Consider the following 26,934-nt stretch of genomic DNA (forward strand, 5'->3'; position numbering starts at 1 on the left):
TGGGAAGTGGTATCTCAGAGTGGTTTTGATTTGCATTTTCTTAATGACTAATGATGTTGAACATCTTTTCATTTGCTTATTGGCCATTTGTTATCTTCTTTGGAGAAATGTCTGTTCAAATTCTTTGCCCATTTTGTAATTGGGTTAATTGTCTTTTATTATTGAGTTGCAAGAGTCCTTTATATATTCTCCCTACAAGTCCCTTATCAGGTACATGTTTGATTTACAGATATTTTCAACCCATTCTGTGGGTTGCCTTAATATTAGTTTTTTTAACTGATAAATTTGAACCTCTGTGTATTCAATGCTTCCATGCCCTCCTGACTGACTTGCACAAACTCTCTTCCCAGCCTCTGTTTCTCTACCTTGCTCTCCAGTCTGTCCACGAGCCCCTTCAGGTCCCCGAGGAGTACCTGAAGCCGTACGACTTTATCCAAGATAAGAACAGGCGCCACTATGCAGGAATGGTGTCCCTCATGGATGAAGCCGTGGGCAATGTCACCGCAGCCTTAAGAAGCCGGGGGCTCTGGAACAACACGGTGTTCATCTTCTCCACAGGTAAGCCTGTCAACAGGAAAATCATCTCCCGGCAAAGCTTAGGACATGGTATTCGATGAACGGAATGAAGACAAATTGGAGCATTTAGCCGTTCCTTATTAAAATGAATGCTAACTGCAAGAGTGAAGACATGCTCATAATGGGTAGAAAGATGTGTCTAAGGAAAAAGAATTATGGGCTTCCCCACCTTTCTTCAAATATCAAAATATTCTGGGGGGTATGCTTGACAACGAGTGCTTTCTAAGGAAGTATGAGAGGGCATCACTCATACACAGGCAGCTGGGCACTGACTCCTTGGACTGGCGTGTTCTCAGCAATCTCTGCAGCCCAGGCTCTGTCAGGAGGACTTCTGCTGACCGCAGGGGGCTCTGTGTCAGAGACAGATTGTGACATTATGAAGACAGATAAGAAATGCAGCCATTTAAATCTAGGCTAGAGCCTCCAAGTATAGATTTTTTTATATTAAAATTTTCTGACAATAAAAGTTATGCATGTTGATTATAGGAAAAACAGAAAAGTAGAAGGAAGAAGTTTCTTGAAAATCATTTTTATTATGGCGATGTCATTCCAACTTCTAATCTGTTATATATAGACATAGTTTCTATTCCCTAGGGATGTACTTTGGGTACAGGTCTTGGTTTATTCATTATGGTGAGTACTCCAAGAGTACTTTCTATCGGAAAATGCTGATCCTTTTTTTTTTAATAGGAAATTTCTTGTATTATTTATGGCAGAATTGTTTGACCCTCCATCCTACCTTCCTCCTAGTCTGCCTTCACAAAACTCCTGTTATTTGGATACTGCATTAATCCTCTAATATCTCTCCCTCTCCCTCTCCCTCTGCCTCTCCCTCGCCCTCTCCCTCTCCCTCTCCCTCTCCCTCTCCCTTGCCCTCTCCCTCGCCCTCGCCCTCGCCCTCGCCCTCTCCCTCGCCCTCTCCCTCTCCCTCTCCTCTTCTCTTTTCTTCATCATTATTTTCTCATTATTATTTTATAACCATTCTATTGAATTCATTGTAACGACCATAGTTTTTAATTATCAAGGACTCTTTCTTGTTTTCTGATCATTCTTTTTTGTGTGAAGTTTCCCCCCCCCCCCCCACTTTATGGATGCAATTAATAATTTATTTCTCCAAAGCCTGTGCTCTTAACCATTAATTATGTGTGTGTAGATGTGTGTACATACGTGTGTGTGTGTACACATACGTATATTTTTAAGTTTGCTTATACTTCCAACATTGTCTCTCTTCCTTCTAAGGTTGTTTGTATCTTTGTTTTGGTTTGCATTTCATGAAGGAGCTTTCTCAAACCTCTAGTGTTCCTTGGCTACAACCTGAAAATTTAACTAGAAACTCCTAGGGTGAGGTTGCGGTTTGTAACCTGGTGAGTTTTACTGTAAAGTGGCTATGTAAGGGGTGTGAAATGGCATGTTGAGGAATGAATCTGGTTATTGTACTTATAGTTTTTTTTGTGTGTTTTTTTTTTAAAGAGTTAGTTTGGTTTGCTTTTAATCGGGCATGGTTTTTGAATCTAGCAATTATTGTGTGCTTACTATGTTCAGGACATAGTTCTGAGTACTTTACGTGAATTAGTTAAATTAATCCTCACAATAGTTCTCTTTTTTTTTTTTTTTTTTAAATATATTTTATTGATTTTTTACAGAGAGGAAGAGAGAGGGATAGAGAGTTAGAAACATCGATGAGAGAGAAACATCGATCAGCTGCCTCTTGCACACCCCCTACTGGGGATGTGCCCGCAACCAAGGTACATGCCCTTGACCGGAATCGAACCTGGGACCCTTGAGTCCGCAGGCCGACGCTCTATCCACTGAGCCAAACCGGTCTCGGCCTCACAATAGTTCTCTTGCAGGTGTGAGAACTGAAGCACAAAGAGGCTGAGTAACTTGCCCAAGGTCACACAGCCAGGCAGAGCCAGGCATCAGCCTTGCTGGCTCCACTGCATCTCCTGCCTCTGAGGTGATGCAGATGATGGTCTGGATGTTCTTATTGGTCCTCATGACATAGCAGAGCTTTCTGCTTGGTGTGCTGCAATACCAATCTCTCGAGGAGCCTGGGCAGGGCCAGGGGCCACTCTGAGCAACCTTGTTCAGCTGCTTTAGTGCTAAACATGTACTATAATTTTCTAAGTATTCCCTATTGTGGAAAGGGTTGCTATTACAGTTGTTTTTCCTCCAAAACTTACTCTTCAGAAAAGAGGGAAACATCTCATATACTAGTACAAGCCCGTACAAGATCTCTCTCATACTGAGTTTTTCTCAGTCGGCTTTATGTCGAACAGCTTGGAAAGCACCTTGATCAGTGTTGGTACTGAATACTTACAGAGGTCACTCACTGAAAGAAGCAATCACAAAGGAAGTCAAGAGATTTATACTCACTTAGTAATTATTCCTGGGAAATGATCTCACGATTGTAAGAATTAGCAGTGATAAGTTTATAAAACAATCTTTGTAGAGATCAGAGTGATACAGTTTAAAGATAAATTATTTCCTGAAACAAAAGTATATATGTTTTAATGTATCATATACAGACGAAGATGCTCAGACAGAGAAGATGGTAGCTCTGGGAAACTGCCAGATGTCTTAAAGTGGCTCCTGTGACAACGGATATTGATGTCAAGTAGGCATGGGAAGGAGTAGAATAAAATTTTTTCATGGTGTGTGAAAGTGTGGAAAAAAGCAATATTTTAAGATATTTTTCTTATATGATTTCAAGTGTGTATACGTAACTTTTAAATAGATAGTTGACTGTTTTATAAACATCCATATTATATTTATTCAAGTCAGCAAAAATAACTTTTGGAGCTTTTCACTAAGAAAATGGGGATTACTTTATAATAAGGTTGTCTCACTCTGATATATATATATTTTTTAATTAAATCTTTATTGTTGAAAGTATTACATATGTCCCCTGTTTTCCCCCCATTAACCCCTTCTAGCTGGCCCCCATCCCCCTCCCCAGGCCTTCACCACCCTATTGTTTGTGTCCGTGGTGACACTATGATATATTAGTAGATATATTAGTCTTGGACCATGTTTGCTTTGTTGGGCTGGGCTAAATCCAACTTGATCATGTATATGCATTTTTATTATTCTGCTGAATTCAGTTTGTGAGAGGTTTATTTAGGATTTTTGTACCGAGTCAAGAGTCCAAAGTGTATGGGGTGGGGGGGGGTTGCTTTTTCTCTCTGTGTCAGCTTTTGTTGTCTTGGTTATGCTCACTTAATAAAGCAGTTTGGGTGGTTTTTCCATTTTTTTCTCTGCTCTAGAGCAGTTCACAGGCTGTTTGAAAGATCTGTCTGGATAAGTTGGTCCCTGAAACCGATTTGGAGGCTTTTTTGTTTGTTTTAATTATCTTCATAGTTTAGATTTTTGCTGAATTATATCTAGGCATGGGTCTTTAAAATATTTTTAAATTAATTTTGCCTGAAATACGGTGAACCCTTTGATCTCTATGCTGAGATTATTTTTCACTCCAGGAAGTTTTCCCTGTTCATATTTTAGCTTATTGCTTTTGTTCTGCTTGATTTGTTTCTCAAAAATATCTTTCATTAGTAGGTTGAAGCACTGACTCAATGTCTCTCTCATCATTTTCTGTGTTTTGTCCTTTTTCTCTGTCTTCTGGATTCAGCTCCTCTGCATTACATTTTTGCAATTTTAATCTGCTCTTTAATATCGCCAGTGTAGATTGCTATTGATTTTGTTTTTAGTTGCTTTGCAATCCTTTGTTTGCCTTAGTCAGTTCACTGGTCATGTCATTAAGCATTAAAGCTCAATGTAACCTTGTGAAATAAGTTTCTTCGTCTCCAGTCTATAAATTTACTAGAGGCCCAGTGCACGAATTTGTACACAGGTGGGGTGTCCGGCCAGCCTGCACCAATAGGGGCCCATCAGGCCAGGCCGGCGGGAGGTGGGGAAGAGGCCGAGGGTGGTTGGTTGGCTGGCCCTGCCCCTGATTAAGGTGTTGAGGGCCGATTGGGGGTGGGGCTGGCCAGGGGGAGGGGCTGTGTGTGGTTGGCTGGCTGGCCCGCCCCCAATTGGGGTGTTGGGGGCCAATTGGGGGTGGGGCTGGCCAGGTGTGTGGGAGAGTGATCGGGGCCTGGATCAGGCTGGTTGGCTGCTGCAGTGCGTGTCATAGCCACCAGTTGTTCCAGTCGTTCTGGTCGTTCTGCTGTTCCAGTTGCTGGGCTTTTATATATATAAATAAATGAAGAAATCAAAATGAAAGAGGTTAAGTGCTTTTCCCACAGCCACTACTACTCTGAATGTTTTTCACCCCAAATTCACATGTTGGAATATTAACACCCAATGTGATGGTGTCAGAAGGTGGGGCCTTTGAGAGGTGCTAGATCATGAGGGTGGAGCCCTCGCGAATGAGATTAGTGCCTTTATAAGAGACCCCAGAGAGATCTCTAGTCTCCCTCTTCCATGTGAGGACACAGCAAGAAGGCACTGGCTGTGAACCAGGAAGAGGGTCCTACCATAGGGCAGCCATGCTGGTCTTGCTCTTGGACTTCCCAGCTTCCAGAAACGTGAGGACTAAATTTCTGTTGTCTGTAAGCTAACTAGTCTGTGGTATTGTGTTACAGCAGCCTGGATGGACTAAGAGAGCCACTCATCTAACAAATGGAAGAGTCAGAATTCAAACCTAGATCTTGAGGTCAATACCTATTAACCCTCGTCAGTTGTGCTTTTGCTTCTCATCTTTCCCTTTTACCTTATCCCATTGTCCTTTATCTCTACTTCTGTTCATAGAACCCAAGCTTTTCCCAAAAAGAACTACTCTAAAATCTTTATTTCCGTAGTAAATTATTACCAGCTACATACTCTTACTCTGAGCATAGCTGCGAAGGGTCTGCCCACACCGTGTGCATGGTCCTCTCTTGGCCTGTGGTCACTGTTTCCTGATTAATCACTTCCCAACTCTATAGCTGAGGTCAGCTTCATGCCCACCACTCACTCAATGCCCAGGGGGCTATAGGTATGGAGTCTGCTATATCTACTGAACCTGATGACCTACTTTCGGCTCTTGGGCTACCTGGTTCTTTGATGCGCTAAAATGACGCCAATATGCACGGCTACTTGACTCTTCCTATTTCCACGACTTCAGGGCTTTGCTTTTGAGATCACTTCCCAAGATACTGTGTGCCACCCTGTCACACTTGTCTTCTCCATTTCTTTCTGGGAGTTGCTATTTCTAACTGCACGTAGAAAGTTGAGGAGATTCTACTTCTCTGGTCATGTAAAAAATTAGCAATGTCCCCTCCCAGGCTGCCTCCCTGCCTCTTTTCGGGTAGGTGAGGTGTCTGTGTCAGGAGGCAAATAGGGTAGGCCAGCCCTTGTTTCCTTAGCCCAGCATCTTCAGCTCATAGCTCATGGGAAGTTCTCCAGGATTCTGGCATAGGTCTGTCTGTTGGTCTTGGTTTCTCACCTTGTGATGGGTTTTCATCTTACTCTGTGTCTTTGTTATTTTAGGGTATTAGTTAAGAGGAGTGGCACTAGCGACTATTATGAAGATGCCGTTCTAATCTGGGTTCCTGTCACCATGGCTGATCTTTATAGTTGCTAAATTTCAAGAATCTTCAAAGAAATTTAACCCTGAGTAAAATGAGCTCAAATTAGAGCCACCTCTGGAGCAACTAGATCATGAATTAAAATTAGGAAAACTACTTATAAAACCTTGAAAACCGAGATTGATCCTAGCATCTTTTTTAAAAATATATATTTTTATTGATTTTAGAGAGGAAGGGAGAGGGAGAGAGATAGAAACATCAATGATGAGAGAAAATCATTGATCAGCTGCCTCCTACTGGGGATCGAGCCCTGCAACCCGGGCATGTGCCCTTCACTGGAATCAAACCCTCACCCTTCACTCCACAGACTGATGCTCTGTCCACTGAGCAAAACCAGCTAGGGCAGTGGTCGGCAAACTCATTAGTCAACAGAGCCAAATATCAACAGTACAACGATTGAAATTTCTTTTGAGAGCCAAATTTTTTAAACTTAAACTTCTTCTAACGCCACTTCTTCAAAATAGACTCGCCCAGGCCGTGGTATTTTGTGGAAGAGCCACACTCAAGGGGCCAAAGAGCCACATGTGGCTCGTGAGCCGCAGTTTGCCAATCACTGAGCTAGGGCGATCCCAGCATCTTTATGCAGCTATTACAGGCACACTTCACACATGTTGCATGTTTTACAAATTGAAGGCAAGACCCTCTACCAGCAAAAAGATTACAACTCGCTTTATTGCAATGATCTGGAACCAAACCCACAATATCTGTATACTAGAGGCCCAGTGCATAAAAGTTCATGCACTGGAGGGGGGTCCCTCAGCCCGGCCAGCCCCCTCTCACAGTCTGGGAGCCCTCAGGGGCAGGAGGCAACCCAGTGATCAGGGGAAGGTAACGCCCCCATCACACCTCTGCTGCTGCCACTGCTGGCAACGCAAGCCTCAGCTGGCCCTGGTTACCTGAGCCTCAGGTGGCCCTGGGCGGCTGGGCAGCTGACAACTGAGGCTTGCCTGTGCCTCGGGCTGGCCCTGGGCGGCTAGCCATCCGCCATCCAAGGCTTGCCTGCGCCTCAGGCCGGCCCTGGGTGGCTGGGGGGCTGAGGGGATTAGGGGACTCTGGAGGCGATCGGGCCTGGCCTTGCCGTGCGCCTTCTGCCCCGGCGGGGCTGAGGGGACTCGGCGCCACCATCTTGTGGCTGTGGGTGCCGCCATCTTTGAGGGCATGGCAGCAATTAGCATATCCCCGCCGCCATCTTGTGGCTGTGCCACCACCATCTTTGCGATGGCGTGAGGGTCAATTAGCATATTCCCTCTTTATTAGATAGGATATTTACATTAACTCTTCTCACAATAACCACTTTTTTTACATTTAGAAGAAAGATTGATGATAAGGAGAAACTTAATTTGCATTTCTTTCTCTGGAAACTTTTTCTGTGATTATTGACAATCTCATTGCCTGAAATAGAATTTACTAATGTGCTATGACAATGTTATTAAAACCCAAGGCAGCAGGACCTGGATCTGGCTTATCATAGAGCAGTAACTCATTTTTCCACGTTTTTCACTTCACATAGAACTGCTCTTCTTCATAAGCATAGAAATACTGGGTGCATCCAAACAAAGAAATGCTGAAGCTATTGCTATAGAAAACCCTGAGACAAACTAGCTCCTTGGTTTCATGCTTTTCACACCTGCAAAATACATATATATATTTATATACAAATAATTATTTAAATATATATTATACATATATAGGAATATACATACACACGCAACTAGTATAACATATGTTTGCCAGAAACCAACTGGGGTTGAAGTTTAGTCTCCCCTAGGTAGTTTTCATTTTGGGTAAGTGCATCCATTTCTAGAAACAGACTCTTTAAAGAAGCTAATAAGAAAAATTTCAATTTAATTATTCTGCTTTCCATGCTCTGACTGCATATAAATTACAACCTTGATAGAATAATGTCTCCCTGCCTCTTTTCAGGTATGGAAATGTGTGATTATTACTGCTGTTAACAAATATTGCTCATCTCATTGCAAACATAATATTCTCTTCGTCTAATACGAAGGTTGCCCTTCTATTTCCTCTGTGATAGGATATGATCAAAGTTCAAATCCCAGCTTTCCTGCCAATTAGTTACTGAGACTCTAGCCTCAGTTTCATTATTGAATGCAGGTTGGCCGATCTTTCATTCATTCACGCAGTCTCTCATTGCAGAGAGAAAGACAAATAGGACATAGGTCCAGCCCTTAGGAAACTTGCAGTCTAGTGAGGCAGACAAGCGAGTGCATTATTATGATGCAATGAAAGTGTATTTGGATGCAACCCAGGGCACTGTGTGCTCATGGTAGGAGCACCTATCAGAGCCTGGGGGCAGGGGAGCCTTTCTGAGAGTTAAAGGCTGGGAATGAGATGGTCAGATAAATGGTGTTCTGGTGGGGAGGAGCCGGGGCAGCATCCTCAGCTATGAGCGATGAACATGAGCAAGGGCAGAGTGGAGAACAGTCATGTACTAGGAGGTTCAGCGGGGCTGGAGCCCAGAGTGCAAGGTGGGGAATGGTTAGATGTGAAGCTGGAGAACGTGATGTAAGTCCTGGCTCAGAGAGGAAGGCGGTAGAAGGTGCTCTGAAGGCCGTGGGGAAGCATCGAAAGGTTTTAAGTAGGATCATATTTTCATTTTAGGATTAGTGTGGAGGATGATTGGAGGCAGACTGGCGTTTTAGAAGGTGATGGCGGTCAAGAGGGGTAGAGGGTAAGGAGGGCCTGAGTAAAGGCAGAGAGAAATTTGAAGGAGACGAAAGGACAGATTTAAGAAATGCATAGGAGAGCGTGGACAGTTGATCTGAGAGTCCTTGTTACTAGGAAAGGTGAGGTGCTGTAATTCTGTGCTTTCAGAACTTTCATCAGGACTGGCAATAGCCTTTGATGGAACCATCCCTTCTGTTGGCAATGGGGTGCATTTGCAGAGAGCTGGAAAGAATGCAGCCCGTGGCCAGAGTGCCCATGTAGTCCACAGAGCAGTAGGTTCATAGTCCATTTGAGACTGCGGCGGGGTCCACAATGATACTGGGAAATTGCAGAAATGGCTTTGGCTGTCACAGTGTTTTGAGGGGGACGTCATGTGAAGGACCGGCCCTGCAGTGCTCGGGCAGCCCTGCACAGCGGAGACATGTCCTGCCCCAGAGGGTCAGGAGACCGTCCAGGAGCACTGACTGGACCCTGTTCAATAGCAAATTTGTACTGAAACCAATAGAGGCATTTATTACAGTCCCTAAACTTTTAGCATTTATTTTCTGAGCTTTCACAACATTATATGTAGATTAATATCTTAAACAGAGCAATAAAGAGTCTGAACTAATTCGTCTAAATCTTATGTCCTTTTCTCCCTTATAGATAGAATTCCCTTAAAAACTCGTACCGGAGAGCTTCATGGTTTTAAATGTACTTATGCAATTGGCAGGCTTATTAAAATATTATAGAAATTCTCTGCCAAAAACAAAGTCATCTGAGTGCTGGCAAACCAATCTCACTAGGTTCTTCAAACACTTAAATGAATTTCTGACAAAGCTAAGGAAGACCTGTTAAATGAAGAAACTGTATAGTGTGTCCACACTGTCTTTCTCTTTGCAGTTATCCCTTTATTCAGCACATCTACCCTAGAGGGAAATAATAACACATGGCTCAAAACTAGGAGACTCTTTTTTCCTAGCCAGAAGTCAATCCATTTCACCTCTTAAATTTTTCTATGTTAATGTCCATGCTGAAAGCATATTGGATCATTTTAAAACTTTATTAGCAATAGGTAGTAATACATACAGATTTGTTGACTTTTATTGAGAAATAGTAATAACCAATACATTTTGATAGTCCCCAGAACAGTCTTGCATTTGCATTCTCTTCAACAAACCATTGGCTCCACAATCCTACAGTTTCTAAGGCAAAAATCTTTCTCAATCCCTGTTTATCAAGATCTTCAATGTTTTATTATATTGCTTATTGCTGGTGTGCTGTAATACTGTATTTTTGATATTATGACATTTTCAGCATGAGAAGCTTGAAAGAATCTTTATTTTCCCACTTCTATAAGGTGTGGCCTTTCCCTGAGTGTATAATTGGCCTATGAGTTTATAAGCCTCTCCCTGAGCTTATGATGAATGAAAAATACATATTGAACTGAGCATATTTATTGACTAAATTGCAAGAAGCTTTCCAGTTTGTGTGGGTTTACTTTCTCCTCCTGTGTTGCATTCCATTTTAAAGGTCACATTTAAGAATTTCTTATATCATACCATTCCCTCAGAACTCATTGGAGCCAAAATTCCCTATGAAGTCCAGAGGTATGTTAGGTTGGACAGACGCTCTGGAGAATGAAGGAAGGTGAGAAGTAGGTTCCTTGTAGAAATAATCCCATGGGAACCATAGTCACAGCCAGAGGAAGGGGCTGACATAAAGTTGGGTCACCACAGGCTCTGGATGCAAATACATAGTCGGCAGCTGGAGGATGAGAGCAGGAACCAAATGGCCTAGGAATTATTACCTTAGGAATCAGCAAAAAGTAGATTGTATTTCAGGGTTTTTGGTCTGGAATTTTAAAACTCACTGTCATTATTAATAGATGGAAGAGACAAATTTAAGTAGGTTTCAAAGAAGGCACTAATTATCTGCTGAAAAACAAAAGCTGTGTATTGTTTATACTCATATCTTCAGGAATATAAAAATAGGGATTTACTCTGTAGCAGTTTTCTTAGAAAAAAATAAAAAGGGTGGCTAAATTTTAGCTACTAAGAACCCAAACAGTGTAATTCTTTTCTTGTTTTACAGTCCACACGTGGGATTCTCCTCGAGGGAGTGGTAACTGCTTTTTTTTTTTTTTGAAGCAAGGCATTTGGTCGAAAATTAGAGTTCCACGGCTAGCTTTTGCTGGCGTTCTGTCCCGAATTCCTCTCTACTTGGGGTTTCTACAATGATTGCTGTGGTTTTCTGGCTTGATCTGAGGCCCTTGCTTCGTCAGCGGAGGAAAGACTGCCGGCTCCTTCCTTCCCAGGAGTTTATGGCCCTTGCTCTTCAAGGAGGGCTGGGAAAGAGTGCCCAGGCTCTTTGTGGGAGATAGCCCTGCTGGGCTTGGCCTAAACATGCGTTGCTTTCAGAAGCATGAGATCCCCCCGACCAGGCCTAAAAACAATCATAAAAATATATTTGAAAAAATCCCCATCGCTTCTCTTGCTGACTTTGGCAATTAGGTACAAAGCATCAACAGAATGTTGTATACAGAAATTCTGCCTTCCAGGCTTGTTCCCTTCTTGCAGAGCAATCCTTAACCTTGTGGGGCTCTTTTCTCATGTTTTCTTAATGAGAAAATATTTCAGAGATCATTGGCACCACAGGTTTCTTCCTTTCTGGGGTTTTTTTGCTCTTAACCAACTGTAATCTCTATGATCTCTTTTATATTTTCCTTCACAGTATGGGCCACATCTAATCAACCCTTCCTAGGATGACTTTTCCAAGTACAGTGATTTTTTTTTTTTGTCATTTCCATCCTAGAACACTTTCTTATTTGTATGCATATACCTTTTCAAATTAGTGTTTTGGATTTCTTCAGGTAAATATCCACTCTCTCTAAAAAAAATAAATCAATGGAAAAAATATCCTCGGATGGATTAACCAAAAAAATAAATACATGATTGTGGTAGAAAATGAAAAAAAACTATTAAAAGGTATAATGAAGAAAGTGGAAATTATTCATTATCATTATCTAACATCCAAAATACTGCTTTCCCTGTTTCCCAAAGATTTTTGGGTTGTTGTGTGTTCATTTTCATTTGATTTCTTCCTTGATCTCACTGTTGACCCACCCAAACTAAATAGTTAACTTCCTATGGTGAAAATTTCTCTGATATTAAAATTGTTTGAAACCATAAATTTTCATAATAGCAGTCATTTGAACAAATCATGATTTGGGTGACTACATTTTGAAAAGAGATTATTTTTGGCTAAAATTTTGGGTACCTTAATTTTATATGTTCACATAAAATACATAGTGGTAGAGAATAATTGTGATGTATGTAAAGTGGTAAGTCTGTACATTTCATCTCCCAATCACAAATGTGCAACACTGAGCCTATGTTGAAATGTGAATCAAGAGGCTCTAACTCACTTTTTAAAATAAACTGATAGGAACCACTACATTTGTGTTTGATTATAGTATAAGAAATTTGAGCATCAAATGAAATAAATAGGTTCCATCATACAACACGACAGGAAAAATACTAAGTCCACCCAATCTATTGTGATTTTTTAAAATTTACTTTTCAATTATAGTTGACAAACAATATTATATTAGTTTCAGGTGTATAACATATAACTTATGAAGTGATCACATGGTAAGTCTAGCACCCATCAGATACCATATATAGTTATTATAATACTAGAGGAGCAGTGCACAAAATTCGTGCACTGGGAGGAGGGTGTCCCTCAGCCCAGCCTGCACCCTCTCCATTCTGGGACCCCTCGGGGGATGTCTGACTGCCAGTTTAGGCCCGATCCCTAAACTGGCAGTTGGACATTCCTCTCACAATCCGAGAATGCTGGCTCCTAACAACTCGCCTGCCTGCAAGCCTGATTGCCCCCTAACCACTCCCCTGCCGGCCTGATTGATGCCTAACCACTCCCCTCCCAGCATGATTGACACCTAACTGCTTCCCTGCCTATCTGATCACCCCCAACTGCCCTCCCCTGCAGGCCTGGTCATCCCCAACCGCCCTCCCCTGCTGACCATCTTGACAATGTGGGGGCAGCCATCTTGTGATGATGTAGGGGCGACCATCTTGTGACGACGTGGGGGTGGCCATCTTGTGACAGCATGGGGGCGGCCATCTTATGGTGGCCATCTTGTGACGTGAGGGCATGAGGGTCAATTTGCACATTACCTCTTTATTATACAGGATCCACTTTTCCCAACTTTTTGTCTGTGTCTTGGCCTACTTTATGACTTACTTAAAGTAAATTAAAACTATATTTCAGAAGCCTGTAAGGCGGGGTCTCTCTTTTCCACATCCAGCACAGAAAGGGAATGATCCAGTTTTTCGAGTAGAGGGGCTGGGGATTGAGAAAAATGAAAGAAAGAAACAGACACAGAGATAGAAGGAAAAAGCTGGGACCAGGTGGGACCACCATTCTCTTCTGAGGGAGAGACAGTGACCCAGAACCGATGTAGCGTGTTTATTTTATACCCCCACATACCAGGAAGTTTCACCAAAAGTCAAGACAAAGGAGATTATTTGCATTCTAGAGTAGGCCCAAGTCCTATTCATTCCTGGTGCTTGACTGGATTTACATATCAAAACCCACTTCCTGACACCTGGGCTGAAATGAAGGTCAAACTAACACCCTTGCCTTTTTGGCAAAGCGTGTTCCCAGGGTGTGGCTTTGCCAACCAAAGCCACTGGCTTCAGCTGACAATAATTAAAGAATGCCCATGTGCCTTGCCAGGCGCTCTCTACAAGCCTGGCCCTCTTCATGGTTTTGGCTGGCAGGAGAAGGACTGGTTGGTGAGGGAGATTCTGCTCTGGCTGACCAGGAAACTTTCCCAGAGGGTCCCACCAACTCACCTGAGTCCTGTCCCATAGCTCTCTGCGTGTTTTCAGTAACCATGAAAATGCTTTTAAGTGATCAAAATGATACATTGATTCTTCTTTCCAATTCCTTGACTATTCTTTCAGCAAAGCTGCTTTAAACATAATTTCTGATTACATGTGTGGTTTTTACCAAGAAACAGGAATTGGTAGTGGTTGATGCCAATTGTGAATTGATCCCAGTAGAAAAAATTTCCTCTGAATGCAAGAACCTTAGTCAGATAGTTGGAGAAGCTCCCGTCTGAACTCTGCTCCATGTTATAAGCTCAGAACATACCTTCTCCTTGGCCTTGTGATGTCAGCTTGTCTGGTTGAGTGAAATTGCTGCTGCAGTTATTTGGATGGATGCAGTGCTTCCTGCCCCACCTGCGGTGTTGGTAAACCTGAAACCATCATGGCAGATATGTTTATTTCCTTTCCCCGAAATGTGCTGCCCCTTTTTACCTCCTGCAGATAAAAACTGACAGGTCCTTTTCCTGCTAGCCAAAAACAGTGATAGGAACCAGGTGGAAGATACGGCTTTTAAAATGTAGTTTTAATTCATTTTAAGTTCCATAAAGTAGGCTGAGTCACAGACAAGCCGTGCGCCTCACCAACTCCATGATCTCACTTTCCCTCTGGCAAACTTTTTTCCGTGCAATATGGTGATATCACGGGGGTGTCAGCTTGCTTGAGAGGAGTTTGCCTATGAGCTGTTAAGGCTGCCAGACAGCATCTCTCTAGAGCGTCTTCTGTCTCTTTACTTAGTCTTCAGATTCACATGGTCTTCATGTACTACAATGATGCTATTAACCACCCTCACAGCAACCACATAGTTGTAGGTAGTGAAGGCCTGGTTACATGACCATTTACCCGAAGTGTAGTTTTAGAATTGACGAAAACCTGCATGGACTCCTCCGCTTCGTAGAATGGATACTTTGAATGAAACCACTGGAATCTCCAAGAGGACAGTTGACCTTACTCTTGTGTACTGAGGTGTCTATTTTAGATTCTCTCAATTACTTCCTTTTCCTGTCTTTTTAATTATTATTGCCAGTGAAGTCAAATAATATGATAGAAGAGATTTGAATGGGCTTTCGGAAAAGAGGTTTAATTGTGGCTTTGCTTCTAACTAGCTGTGCAGTTTCTCCCACGCCATCAATCTTTCTTGATCTCATCATTTTCATGTGCCCTCTGTGATACCTTTTGATACTCTGTGGTCCCATTGTGGAAACTCAGACACTCTTTTCTACTGGGCAGAGCATCTTCTAAGCATATTCACAGTCTTCTCTGTATTTATTTCCAAGTCACTTTCTGATTCCCCGAGTGATTCCGCCAGGATGAGAACCACTGCTACAGAGTCTAGGCCCAGGGACTCATTATTGTAAAAATTTTTCCTTTGCCATATATTTTTTCATCCTTAAGTCAAGGACAATTTACCCTTCAGAAAATAATGATTTTTATAATTCTTCTGTAACTTAGTCCTCACAGAAATTAGGATCCAGACATTTCCCCTTTGTGTGACTTTTATGAATATTTTGCATTTTCCATTTGTGTTCTTGCTTATTTTCCACTCTCACTATTCATCCACACTTGACCAGTGGTGATTCAAAAGAACAACAGAAGCCCTAGCCGGTTTTGCTCAGTGGTTAGAGTGTTGGCTGCGGACTGAAGGGTCATGGGTTCAATTCTGATCAAGGGCACGTATCTCGGTTGCAGGCTCAATCTCTGGCCCCCGTCGAGGAGCACGCAGGAGGCAACCAATCAATGTGTCTCACATCAGTGTTTCTTTCTCTCCGTCTCTTTCTAAAAATCAATGGAAGAAATATTTTCAGGATTTTTTTAAAAAAAGAAAAAAGAACAACAGAGTTTGCTGAGGTGTCTATTTTAGATACCGAGTAAAGCTGATTGACTTTTATGTACCAGTATTGAACCTGTCTCTGGAACAATGGTTTCAGAGTATGATCTCGGGAGCAGCATCATCACCATCACCTGGTGATGTGTTAGAACTCAAGTTCTCAGGTCCCGCTCTGGACCAGAAACTCTGAAGGTGGGGCCAGCAATCTGCACTAGCAGACCTGCCAGGTGGTTTGATACCTGCTATTGTGAGAGAGTTGTTCTAGAGAGATTTTATGTTTTCAGGCAGTAGAATTTTTTTAAGTGTGTTTAGATAGTTTTGAAGTAATCATTGTCCAAATTTACATGCTCTGGAAATAGGAGGGATATTACATCTCTAAAGGCAATATTTCCCTGCCTTCCTATCTTTTTATCCTTTGGAAGTTTTAATTTTTTTTTTCTTTTAGAGAACCTATCAATATCTCTACCTGTTTGTACAGTGAAATTTTAGTCTTAAGTTCTATTATCATGGAAGATTTAATAATCAGTGCTATTTAAATAGTCTGTTGTTATATAGATGGAACAGTGACTAATGAAACATTTAATTTCTCCTTGTTCATTTGTTTATTTTTCATTGAAACTTCCAGATGGCATTCTTTTTTTAGAATATAGACAAGGTTTATTTTTTAAAGTTACCCAACAAATCTGTTTGTTCTGTAATAGACCTAAAGATTGTTCTTGTCAGAGGGAAGTTTTTACTAAGTTGAGTGCTCTCTGGAACAGGCATGAACATAGCTAATATCCTGAATTAAGTGATGAAGAAGAGGCGAAGGGCATCTGGTCCTAAGTGAGAAAACCTTACCCAGAAAGTGGCAGAAGTAGACTTCGAGTGCAAGGCTCATGCTTCCAGTCAGTAGTCTCTGCAGGAACATCGCTGCCTTTAGGATTACGCCGTTCCCCTAAATGGCTGGATTTTTGTCAAGAGCTTGATCCAAGTGGGATTATTTATGCATTTGCTTTTATTTTTATTTTTTTGGTAATATATAAAGCATTTGCAAGTTCTCTCAAGGGCAACACATAGCTTCATTTAACTCCCTCAAGCCCTCTCACCTCTGTAAATTGCACCAGGAAATTCAAGGTCTAGCCAGAAGCCCCCAAAGAGTTAAAAAGACAACCAGCCTGCAGCGTGGAAGAAACTGATGTCAAAAACAGATGTTTCTCTGCAGGCCTTGCTGGATTCGTAAGTGGGGATAAAGCCAGCATGTATGCATGCGCATAAAAAACAACAACAAAAAACAGCCTTGGCCAGGGCTGCGGAGAAACGCAGTGTTGTCCCTCATCTGCAATTCCTCTTCAGTGCTTCTGCATGGGAGCTCTGCGGAAGGGCTCCCCGGAGACTGGCGGTCCTGACACTTGAGCCATTAACTCAGAGCGCCCTCTAATCTCTTGTTTTCATTGTTGGTGTTCCGGCTGAGCTGCCCGCACAGACTTTGCCCGTTTTCATTGGCTGCGGGGATTGTTATTGGAGTGGCTGACAGCTGTCTGCCAGGCTGTCTGAAACTGCCTTCCTGTGCTCTCTGCCGCCGCTCAGCTTCACAGCACTATTGTTCCTGTTGAGCCTTTTTCTTAAAATCTTTCCCAGCTGTATCCTGATATGGTAAACCACTTAAATTAGCTCCAGATTGTTCTGTTTATTTTATGTTAGATAAGCGACAAAATACAGTCCCAGCAGCTGGCCAGGAGGGGGAATGAGGATGGGGGGACACAAGCAAGGTCTTTTACAAAAGATAGAGTTCCCAGGCAAAGCCGTGAAAAGACACAAACGTGATGCAATCACACGGCCTGCCTTTTACATGTGATCCTGATGGGCTGGCTAAGCAATAGCTTTGTATCTGAGCACAGCTCACTCCAGGGGGAAAAAAACACACACAAGACCCCAGCATGAAGTCACACTAGGAGAAAGCGAAGTTTCCATTATGGGAACTAGACACAGGATCTCTGTCAGGTTGGCGGCCATGTCCTGCCAGCTGTCCAGGTACCCTGCTTGATGCGCTGACTGCAGCAGGGTCCCCTGTTACGTTTTTAAAACCGTTCTTTCATATTGTAATGCATGGTGGCTAACAGGCTGAAAGCTGGCAAAGTTCACCCGTCTATCAGCTCAGCATTTGCAAGTGATCTCTTCTCTGCTGTCATTTAAAGCTGGAAGTCCACAGACATTGCGTCCCCAGCACAGGTATTTTCCGCACAGCTGCGAGTGAACATGCACAGCGGGCTGGGCCTCTGTCTGCTGGTGCAGGCCGTCTGTGCAACTGCTCCACCCTGGCCGCGCCTCCGGCCGCGCCTCCTTTGCGGTTGTCTGCTCACAGGGGCGCTCCGTGCAAGGCCTTTCTGAATACTTAACAGAAAATATATTCAGATAGAATAGATACTGTCTAGAATGAAGATAATGCCTTTGTGATTGTAGGAATCAATCCAAATAAAATACGAAAAATAAACTTCCGAATGCTTTAACTCAGCTGAAGCATATAAACAATGCCAGGAGCCAGCTGAGTTACAACAATTATTGAGAATTTTGTCTGGGGTAACTCCAGACTCCCCAGGAAAGGTCCTCTGACGCATTCTAGCTCCACCAGGCTTCCAGTCCTCACCCCTAACCCAGTCCTCGAAACCCTCTCCATCACGGTGACAGGAGAGGAGTGGGTAGAACAGGTCAGGAGTAATAAGGTGCCCTGGAAACTGCCTCTTAGTTTCCTTTGGGGGGGAAATAAACTCAGCATGCAATTAAAGGGGCACGAAACCAACTCTGTAACAATAATTACCTCCATCGAGCCCCTTTCCCTCTGCTGAAATGTGCCTTTTCCTTTTCCTCTCCATCCAGGACCAGCACGCAGCCAAGTGGCCTCCGTGTCTCCTTCTCTAATTCCCCAGTTGTCCTCTCTCTCCTCTTTCTCTGTATCCTTTTTAGTCTTCATTGTGGAGAGTCTTGTGTTTCTCCCATGGGCCAGGCTTTCCACAGGTGACATGTCCCCCGAGAGCAGGGACCCTGTATTGAACCTCTAGTGTCTTTTCCTGCAGTGTTGACAGTAGCCCTGGGCACCGAGCAGATGCTTAAAGCCTGTCCCATCATTTGCTTCTGTTATTCTTACCTCACGTGAGGTGTCATTCATTCTGCTTCTGTATTGATTCAGGCAAAAACAACAACACAAAAGACCAGGCACTGGCCCATTCTCATTGAAATCATGAGCACATCCTTCTGGTGCTGGGCAGGCTGGAGGAAGCCACCTAAAGCCTGTATTTCCATGGACTCCAACTAAAACTGGACAATACAGAAGACAACTGCTTGCATTCCTGAAAAGTAAACAGTAGCCACCAAATGGCGAATGGGAATGAAGTCAAAGCTTTATCAATCCTTGTACCTGGAGTGCATTTGTGGGGGGTGTTTTCTCTCCTGCCTCCTGGCTTTGACCTAAGGGCTGATGTCTTTAGAGAACTATGCAGCAGGCCTGGGCAGCAGTCTCCATGAAAACTCCCGATTTCCAACCAGAGGTTTGGGCAGGGGTCCTTTGCTGGAGAATATAGGGGACTTCCCATTTTCTCTGTTTCTTTTTTTCTCTCCCAACTCTGCCTCAAGTCCAGTCCTAATTAAGGATTTCCATTGCTTTTGTGGTGGGGAATTTGGTCACCTAAAACCCCAAAAGAAGATTCTCTCTGACCAGCGGGAAAAGGAGCCACTTTTGTCCAAAGAGTGAGGGAGAATCCCATTATTTTATCTCTCTCTTTTCTTCTGCTGCTTTGCTCCCAAAGGCAGCTGCAGTTGTGCAGAAGTGCACGATAGAACAGGAGGCTAAAATCTGAGGGAAACCTGTCTTTATGACCAGAGGAACCAGGAAAAAGGAACCCCAATGACTGGAAAGTTAGGGAGGACTCTCAGAGAGGAGAGTGCTGGAGAAGAGGATCCCCTGATTCTGTGTGTGAGCTGACATAAATCCTGTTCTCACCTCCGAGGTGTGCATGTGCTGCACAGACCCAGAGAAGCAAAGCCAAGGCTTCAAGAACTCAACTCCGATGTAAACCACCGCTCAGGTTCCAGACTAACCCCCAAGAGCTTCACACATGGGGCAAACCCAAACAGCATAGCAAAGGCTTTAAAAACTAAACTGGCATTAAAAGCATCACTATCCGCAGAAGGGGAGACTAAACTTGGAGTTTGAATCTAACTGGGTTCATTATAACCATTCCTCATAAGATAAAGTTGAATACTCTTTAAATGGAAAAATAGAACTTCTCAGCGGAGAAATAGAAAGAAAAAAAAAGAGACCAAATGGAAATTGTAGAAGTAAAAAATACAGTATCTGAAATTAAAATTTTACACTATGGTCCAAGAACCAGAATGAAGATGAAAGAGGACACGGTCAGTGAACTTCAAGATAGGTCAGTAGATATTACACAATCTGAAAGAGAGAAAAAAGAGAGGCACCCTGGCCAGTGTGTTCGATGTTTAGACGTCGGTCCACAGACTGAAGGGTCGCAGGTTTGATTCCTGGTCAAGGGCATGTACCTAGGTTGCAGGTTTGTTCTCCAGTCCTGGACAGGGTGTGTGGTGGGCAACCTATTGATGTGTCTCTCTCACATGGATGTTTCTCTCTCTTTAAAAATCAATGGGAAATATGTCTTTGGGTAAGGGTTAATAAAAAAGAAAAAAGAAAGAAAGAAAAGAAATGAAGAAGAAAGAGGAAAAAATTGAACTGAGTTGCTGGGAGGGACCTATGGAGCAATATCAAAAGGTCTAACATTTATGTCACTAGAGTTCCAAGAGAGGAGAAATATTGATGTAGAAAAAAATATATGAAGGAATAATGTCTGAAAACTTCACAGATTTGGTGAAAGATACATATATAGATTCAAGAAGCCCAGTAAAATCCAATCAGGATAACCCTCCCCCCAAAAAACTACACTCACATTGTAATCAAACTGGTGAAAACCAAAGGTGAAGAAAAATTATCCTGAGAGCAGCAATCCCAATCCGGGGGATTTACCCAAGAGAAACGAGAACATGTTTATATAAAAACCTATACCCACATGTTTATAGCAATTTTATTGGTAATTGCTAAAAACTGGAAAGAACTCAGATGTGCTTCAGCAAGTGAATGGATAAATGAAACTGTTACAACTCTGCCGTGGACAGCATTGTGGTACAACTCTGCCGTGGATAACTACTCAGCATTGTAGCGAACGGTTGATACTGCCTTAACATGCATGGCTCTCAGAGGTATGATGTTGAATGAAAGAAGTCAGACTCAAAGGCCTACACACTTTATGATTCTATTACATGACATTCTAGAAAGGGCAAGACTTCATCAGTGGTTGCAAGGGGTTGAGGGTGGGGTGGAGGGTTTGGCTATAAAGGGGCAGTGCAAGGGAGTGATTCTGGGGTGATGGAACCATTCTGCATCTTGATTGTGACTCTGGCTATGTGACTCTATTTGTCAAAATTCACACAACTGCATGCCAAGACAAGTGAATTTTACTGTATGTAAACCAGAAAATAAAAAATAAAAGAGATCACTCGCACACCATTGTTACATGACAGGGTTACTATAACTTCATGACTGACTACATGAAGTATGGAAAAGATTCATATAATCTCTTAATTATTTTGAAGTCATTTTCCACTTGATTCCATATTTAAACTTGCAGGAAGCCAAAAAAAAAAAAAAAAAAGGAACAAACAATGAGGCAGTCTCTTTGTGTACATACAAAAAGCTTTTCAGAAAAGAATTTTGCATCTCACATGCCAGGCAGATGTCTTGGAGGGTCAGCTTACAACAAAAGGCCCTGATGAAAAACTGAGGTATGAGAGTCAGGGTCTTCACAAGAAAGGGAGACACATGGATTCCAGAAAGGATCTGCTGTTGTTAAAAAAAAAAAAAAAAAAAGCCAAGTGAATCTGATGGACTGGTGAAAACAAGAACAAAGGACCTGACATGTCCTGGAAGCCCTGGGTTTTGAGAAGGAGGGTGGGATGTCGAATGCCCTGTCGGGAAGACTCACAGCTGGTGCCCTGAGGTGCATCCTTGCCCGTGTTCTGAAATGAGCATGGGGTGGGCAGGCTTGGGCGGTTTCCCAGAAGCAGATGGTGTACATTCCTGTGACACCAAGAAGAGTCTCTTCTAAACGCACCTCTCATCCCAAAGACAAAAGGGGCACGATGCTGCTTAATTGCAGGGAGATCCCACCAGCTGACCAGAGCTGTCCTGCCTCCCACTGCTTATGTCTGCTTTTGAAGTTCTTATCATCACTCTGCATCCTCTTACACCCTTATGGGTCTTATCAATTTTTATATACAAATGTATTTTTAAAAAGCTGTTGGTTTTAAGAAACCATGGCCTATCCCTAAGTCACTAAGATATTCTCTTACGTTCTTCTAGAAAAATATTGTCTTTGATCCATCTTTCTTTTTCTCACACAGTTTTTAGATGTGATTCACATTGCCATAAAATTCACCCTTTAAAGTGTACAGTTCATAGTATATTCACAAAGCTGTACAGTCATCACCATTACCTACTTTTTACCACCTCCCCACAAAAATCCTGTATCCATTAGCCTTCCCCCCTCCTCCCAGACTTGGCAACCACTAATCTACTTTCTGTCTCTGTGGATTTCCCTATTCTAGACACTTAATATAAATGGAATCATACAGTGTGTGGCCTTTTGTGATTGACTTCCTTTACTTAGCATAATGTTTTCAAGGTTTATTCATGTTGTAGCATGTATCAGTACTTCATTCCTTTTTATTGTGGAATACTTCTTATATTGCTGTATATTTCTGAAAATATATCACATGTTATTTATCCATTTATCAATTAATGGACAATTGGGTGTTTCTACTTTGGGGACTGTTAGGAATAATGCTGCTGTGATATTCATGTATAAGTTTTTATGTAGACATATGTTTGTTTGTTTGTTGAATATATACCTAGGCGTAGATATTTCTGGGTATATGGTAACTTTTGGAGGAACTGGCAATTTTTTTTTTTTCCAAAGCAGCTACCTCATGTTAGATTCCCACCCGCAGAGTATGAAAGTTCCAACTTCTTCATATCTTCTCCAATACTTGTTACTGTCTGTGTTTTTTAGCATAGCCACACAATGAGTGTGAAGTGGTATCTCCTTGTGGTTTTGACTTGCATTCCCCTGAAAAATTGGTGATGTCTGTTCTGATCAGGAATGTTTATTTTTATTTGTTTGATCATTTGGTCTTGTTTTTATATCCTGAATCATGGCTGTTCAGGAAACACAAAGTTTCCCAGATATTGGATCTCTCTCTCTCTCTCTCTCTCTCTCTCTCTCTCTCTCTCTTTTCCTTTCTTCCTAACATCCCTTTGTCTCTTGCTAAAATGCCTCCTTTTAATACCTCTTGTCTCTCATTTCATTGGGCTCAGAGACCAAGCTGCTTCCCACATGTTCTCCTCTTCCCCAGCCTCCTTCACTCCCTACAGCCTGGGCTGTCTCCCCTGTTGGGATGTCCAGTGTCACCAGATTTCTTCAATCTCTCACGGTGCGCCCCGATCAGAAGGGGACTGTCCCCGTACATGGTCAGGAGGACCTGGAGTCCAAGGACTCAGAGTTTGATTTACTTTGAAGCAAATGTCATCTGCAGATCCAAAGTGAATCTTTTTCTTGTATCTTTATTAAGTATGCATTCAATGTTTAAATTCTTTTAACAAACTTCTTAATATGTAAGTGTACTGAATTATTTTTGTTTTTTTGTCATTAAATGTTGCTCTGTTGTTCTTCCAAGAAGATTGTGCTGATCAATGTTCTCTTGGCTTTATTTGTCTCTTCCACCATAAGACACCATGCACCAGTGAGATCCTTTAGCATTTAGGAAACTTCGAGAGGGCTCTGGGGAAACAAAACTGTCTGTCTACTCAGTTAGGTTTATTGATTTTTCTGAGTAACCCTAAAAAGTATTCTTACTACTCATAAAGTAGAAAACTAATAAAGTGTTTCTACTTCAAAGGTAAATTCAGATCATTTAACTTGTATTATATATTTGGAAACATAAAGGTGAAGTAGTTGATGCTTGCCCCAATAGAATATGTAAGCTTTCTCTAGTTTAATACTCTGAAAAATTGTTGACCTCAATTCCCATCCTTGTCACTGTACAAGTATTCAGTACATTTTTGAATCCACATTCTACTTTCTTCTATCTCTTTTTTCTTAAAATATATTTTTATTGATTTCAGAGAGGAAGGGAGAGGGAGTGACAGAGAGAAACATTAATGATGAGTGAGAATCAGTGATCGTCTGTCTCCTGCATGCCCCATACTGGGGATCGAGCCCATAGCCCTGGCATGTGCCCTGACTGAGAATGGAACCATGACCTCCTGGTTCATAGGTCGATGCTCAACCACTGAGCCACGCCAGCCTGGCTTTCTTCTATCTCTTGATGGTATTTTCACTTTTCTCCTGCTGTCCTTGAACCTGCCAGATTCTAGAGGACCTTTTTCATCTATCACTGCTTGATTGACATTCCTGACATAAATAGCTGTGCGGTAAAAAATTATCTGGCCACGTTAAAGGGTTTCAGATCTGGGAGCATTATCTCAATTCATTGAGGTTTTGCTTCCCGGCATATGTCGACAGTTTGGTTCAAATAAACTCACAAAAATTCTAAAAAAAAAATAAAAATAAAAAATAAATAAATAAAGGGTTTCAGATCTGGAAGGGAGTCAAATAATTTGTGAATAAACTATGATACTCCCTCTAGGTACCAAATAATTTTAGTTTCCCTGAAATTCATTACTTCATTAGTATAATATATATATTATATATATTCACACATATACATACATACATACACACACACACACACACACACACACATACATATACATTAGGCATTCTTTCAAGATCAAACTGCAGGGATAACCAGGAGGTTCTTTCACTGTAAAAGAAGACAAACATGTACTGTTGCTAGCTCTAAATATTTCAAACATGGGGCTTCCATGGTACTTGTTAAGGGATCTAGAATATCAGATCAAGCCTAGCATTACCCATGTCTCCCAAGTGAGAGTAACTCACAGTATTTTGTACTTACCTTATGACTTTCATTTAAGGATCTCCAAGATTGGTGACTACCTGTGCTTTAAATTGGAGAAAAAAGTTCAGCTGTTTATCTACTGATACGTAATAAATTAGGACACTGTTTTCTATTCCCCAGTTCCATTTTAACTTTTAGAGACCAAATGTTTTAAATCTTTCAACAGACTGTTGAGTCTTTTTATCCTTAATAAATGTTAAAGGAGAGATAAAATCCCATTGGTATGTTATTATAAGCAATGACATTAGCCCCTTTGAAATGAGGAAATCTTTTACTACAACCCTACGTAATCTTTTTCTTTTAAATCCCCATTCATTTCTGATTTTGCCCTTTCACTGCACCCATCTTCCTCTATCTTTAGCTCTTTTGGTGGCTACATCATTTATTTGGGGTCTGGCTGCCAATTTCCTTCCACCAGAGTCCCTCTGATACCAGCGCAGCGGGAACGCTCCCATGCCCGCGCCTTTAGTCAATATATAAAGTCTGATTAGTGTCAGATTGGGAGGTGGGGGTCAGAGCCCTCAGTGTTGCAAACCATTTAAAACTTCTTCAAATGTTCAAAGGAATGTCTGAATAAAGATTCTGTTTCTGGCATTTCATTTGAATCACAGGCTATGGCTATTATACCTCTTTCTTTAATAACTGATGTATTTTATTTAAACTCATGGAAACAGAAAGGAGTCACCCTGGCTCTGCCCAAGAATACCAACAAAACCTCTCACAATTCATTTCTTGACTCTCAAGAAAATACGTACAGAGAAGAGAATGCAACCTAGGAGGGCTCTATGCTTGGAATACATTCTTCTTAGGAAATACGGTGTTTTAGAGTGTGGCTGTTGGATTTGTTTCATAAATACCCAGATAGGCTCCTATTCTGCTCTGCAGACTTGGATGCTATTGCTGGTGGTGGTTATCCTTAATGAAAACGGCTAAGATTTGTTGAGTACAACTGTACTATATTAGGGTGGGTATTGTTGTTAACCTCATTTTTCACAAGAGGGAATTTAGACTCAGGGACAGAGTAACCTTCCCAAACTCACAGCATTTAACTCCTATCCCTTGAATACATTTCAGTGACTTTAGGGCAATAGGCAAGATAGAGAAAAATGATGACAGTCTTGAAACACTTAGACATTTCCTTCTTTATATGCAGTCATCATTTAGCTCAAGTTTTCCTTAAGTTCTGATAACAGAACTTAAGCATTCTTAAGAGTATAGTTAATTTAATATTTATTCAAGAAGAAGTCTTGACACAGAATGCCCACCAGCTAGTGTGTAATGGAATAAGGTCCTGAGCCACCTTGCCCTGTGCTGGACTCCTGTTCCTCTGGTGATGGTTGGCTTTGTCCTGCCATTCTGGTGGCAGCTCTTCTGAGAGGCCCAATTACCATCTACCATGATCAGAGAGATCTTATCTCTTTTTCTACTCACTCCAAGAGAGAGGGAACCCTGCCTGTCTTGTCTGCTGCCAGCTAGAGTGGTCCCTGGTCTGTGGCGGGCACTCCAGGAAGATTTGTTAAAGGGGTAAGACTTCTCTTCCAGGCCAGGACCAGTGCTTCCACAAAGCTCTCGAACAACCCCTTTGACTTCATTGCAACTGACCAGGCACCAGGTGGGACAAACAATTCTGATATTTGCTTAAATTCTCACAGGGTTTCAAGAGTTCCCCCCTTGCCAATATCCTATAAAATAAGGAGTATCTGTTTAGAACAGCTTCCTAAAAGTCAAGGTCACAGAGTGGTTGGATGAAGGCTCAGTAAAAACAGTGCAGAAATCAAAGTTAATTTACAGTGTCTTCAATCTATATTTTTGGAGGACTTTTCTCCATTTGTTTTCTGTTGTTGTTGTTCCCCCCAAATATCTGAGCTCTCTTTGGCAACCTGTGCTAGGTCCTAGGAAAGCAAACGAGAGGCCGAGGTAGAAGGGAAGACAAACCCGTGAATAACTAATTTCTATACAGAGATAAGTGCAATGAGTGTATGTAAGATATCGAGATAAGTGTCATAGAAAAGTATACAGGAAGTGCAGTAGAAGTACAGAGGAGAGATGAAGACTGGGGGAGTAAATGAAAAGTTCATCAAAGCCCTAGCAGGTTTGGCTTAGTGGATAGACTGTCCGCCTGTGGACCAAAGGGTCCCGGGTTCGATTCTGGTCAAGGGCACATACCTTGGTTGCAGGCTCCTCCCTGGCCCGGGACCTCCCTGGTCAGGACGCATGCAGAAGACAACCAATCGATGTGTTTCTCTCACATCAGTGTTTCTCTCTGTCTTTCCCTTTCTCTTCCACTCGCCCTAAA

At 42.1% G+C, this 26,934-nt stretch overlaps 1 protein-coding gene across 5 annotated transcripts in view; it reads left to right on the forward strand.

Moving 5' to 3' along the window:
- Nucleotides 1-26,934, forward strand: part of ARSB (arylsulfatase B) — a 137,040-nt gene that overhangs the window by 37,947 nt on the left and 72,159 nt on the right. For all 5 annotated transcript variants that reach the window (XM_054715129.1, XM_054715130.1, XM_054715128.1 and 2 more), the window contains exon 4: nt 351-558. In XM_054715129.1, the coding sequence (XP_054571104.1) occupies nt 351-558 (208 nt within the window). The remainder of the gene's footprint in view (nt 1-350; nt 559-26,934) is intronic.

This window comes from Eptesicus fuscus, chromosome 4 (assembly GCF_027574615.1).
Source record: "Eptesicus fuscus isolate TK198812 chromosome 4, DD_ASM_mEF_20220401, whole genome shotgun sequence".
Taxonomy (NCBI): domain Eukaryota; kingdom Metazoa; phylum Chordata; class Mammalia; order Chiroptera; family Vespertilionidae; genus Eptesicus; species Eptesicus fuscus.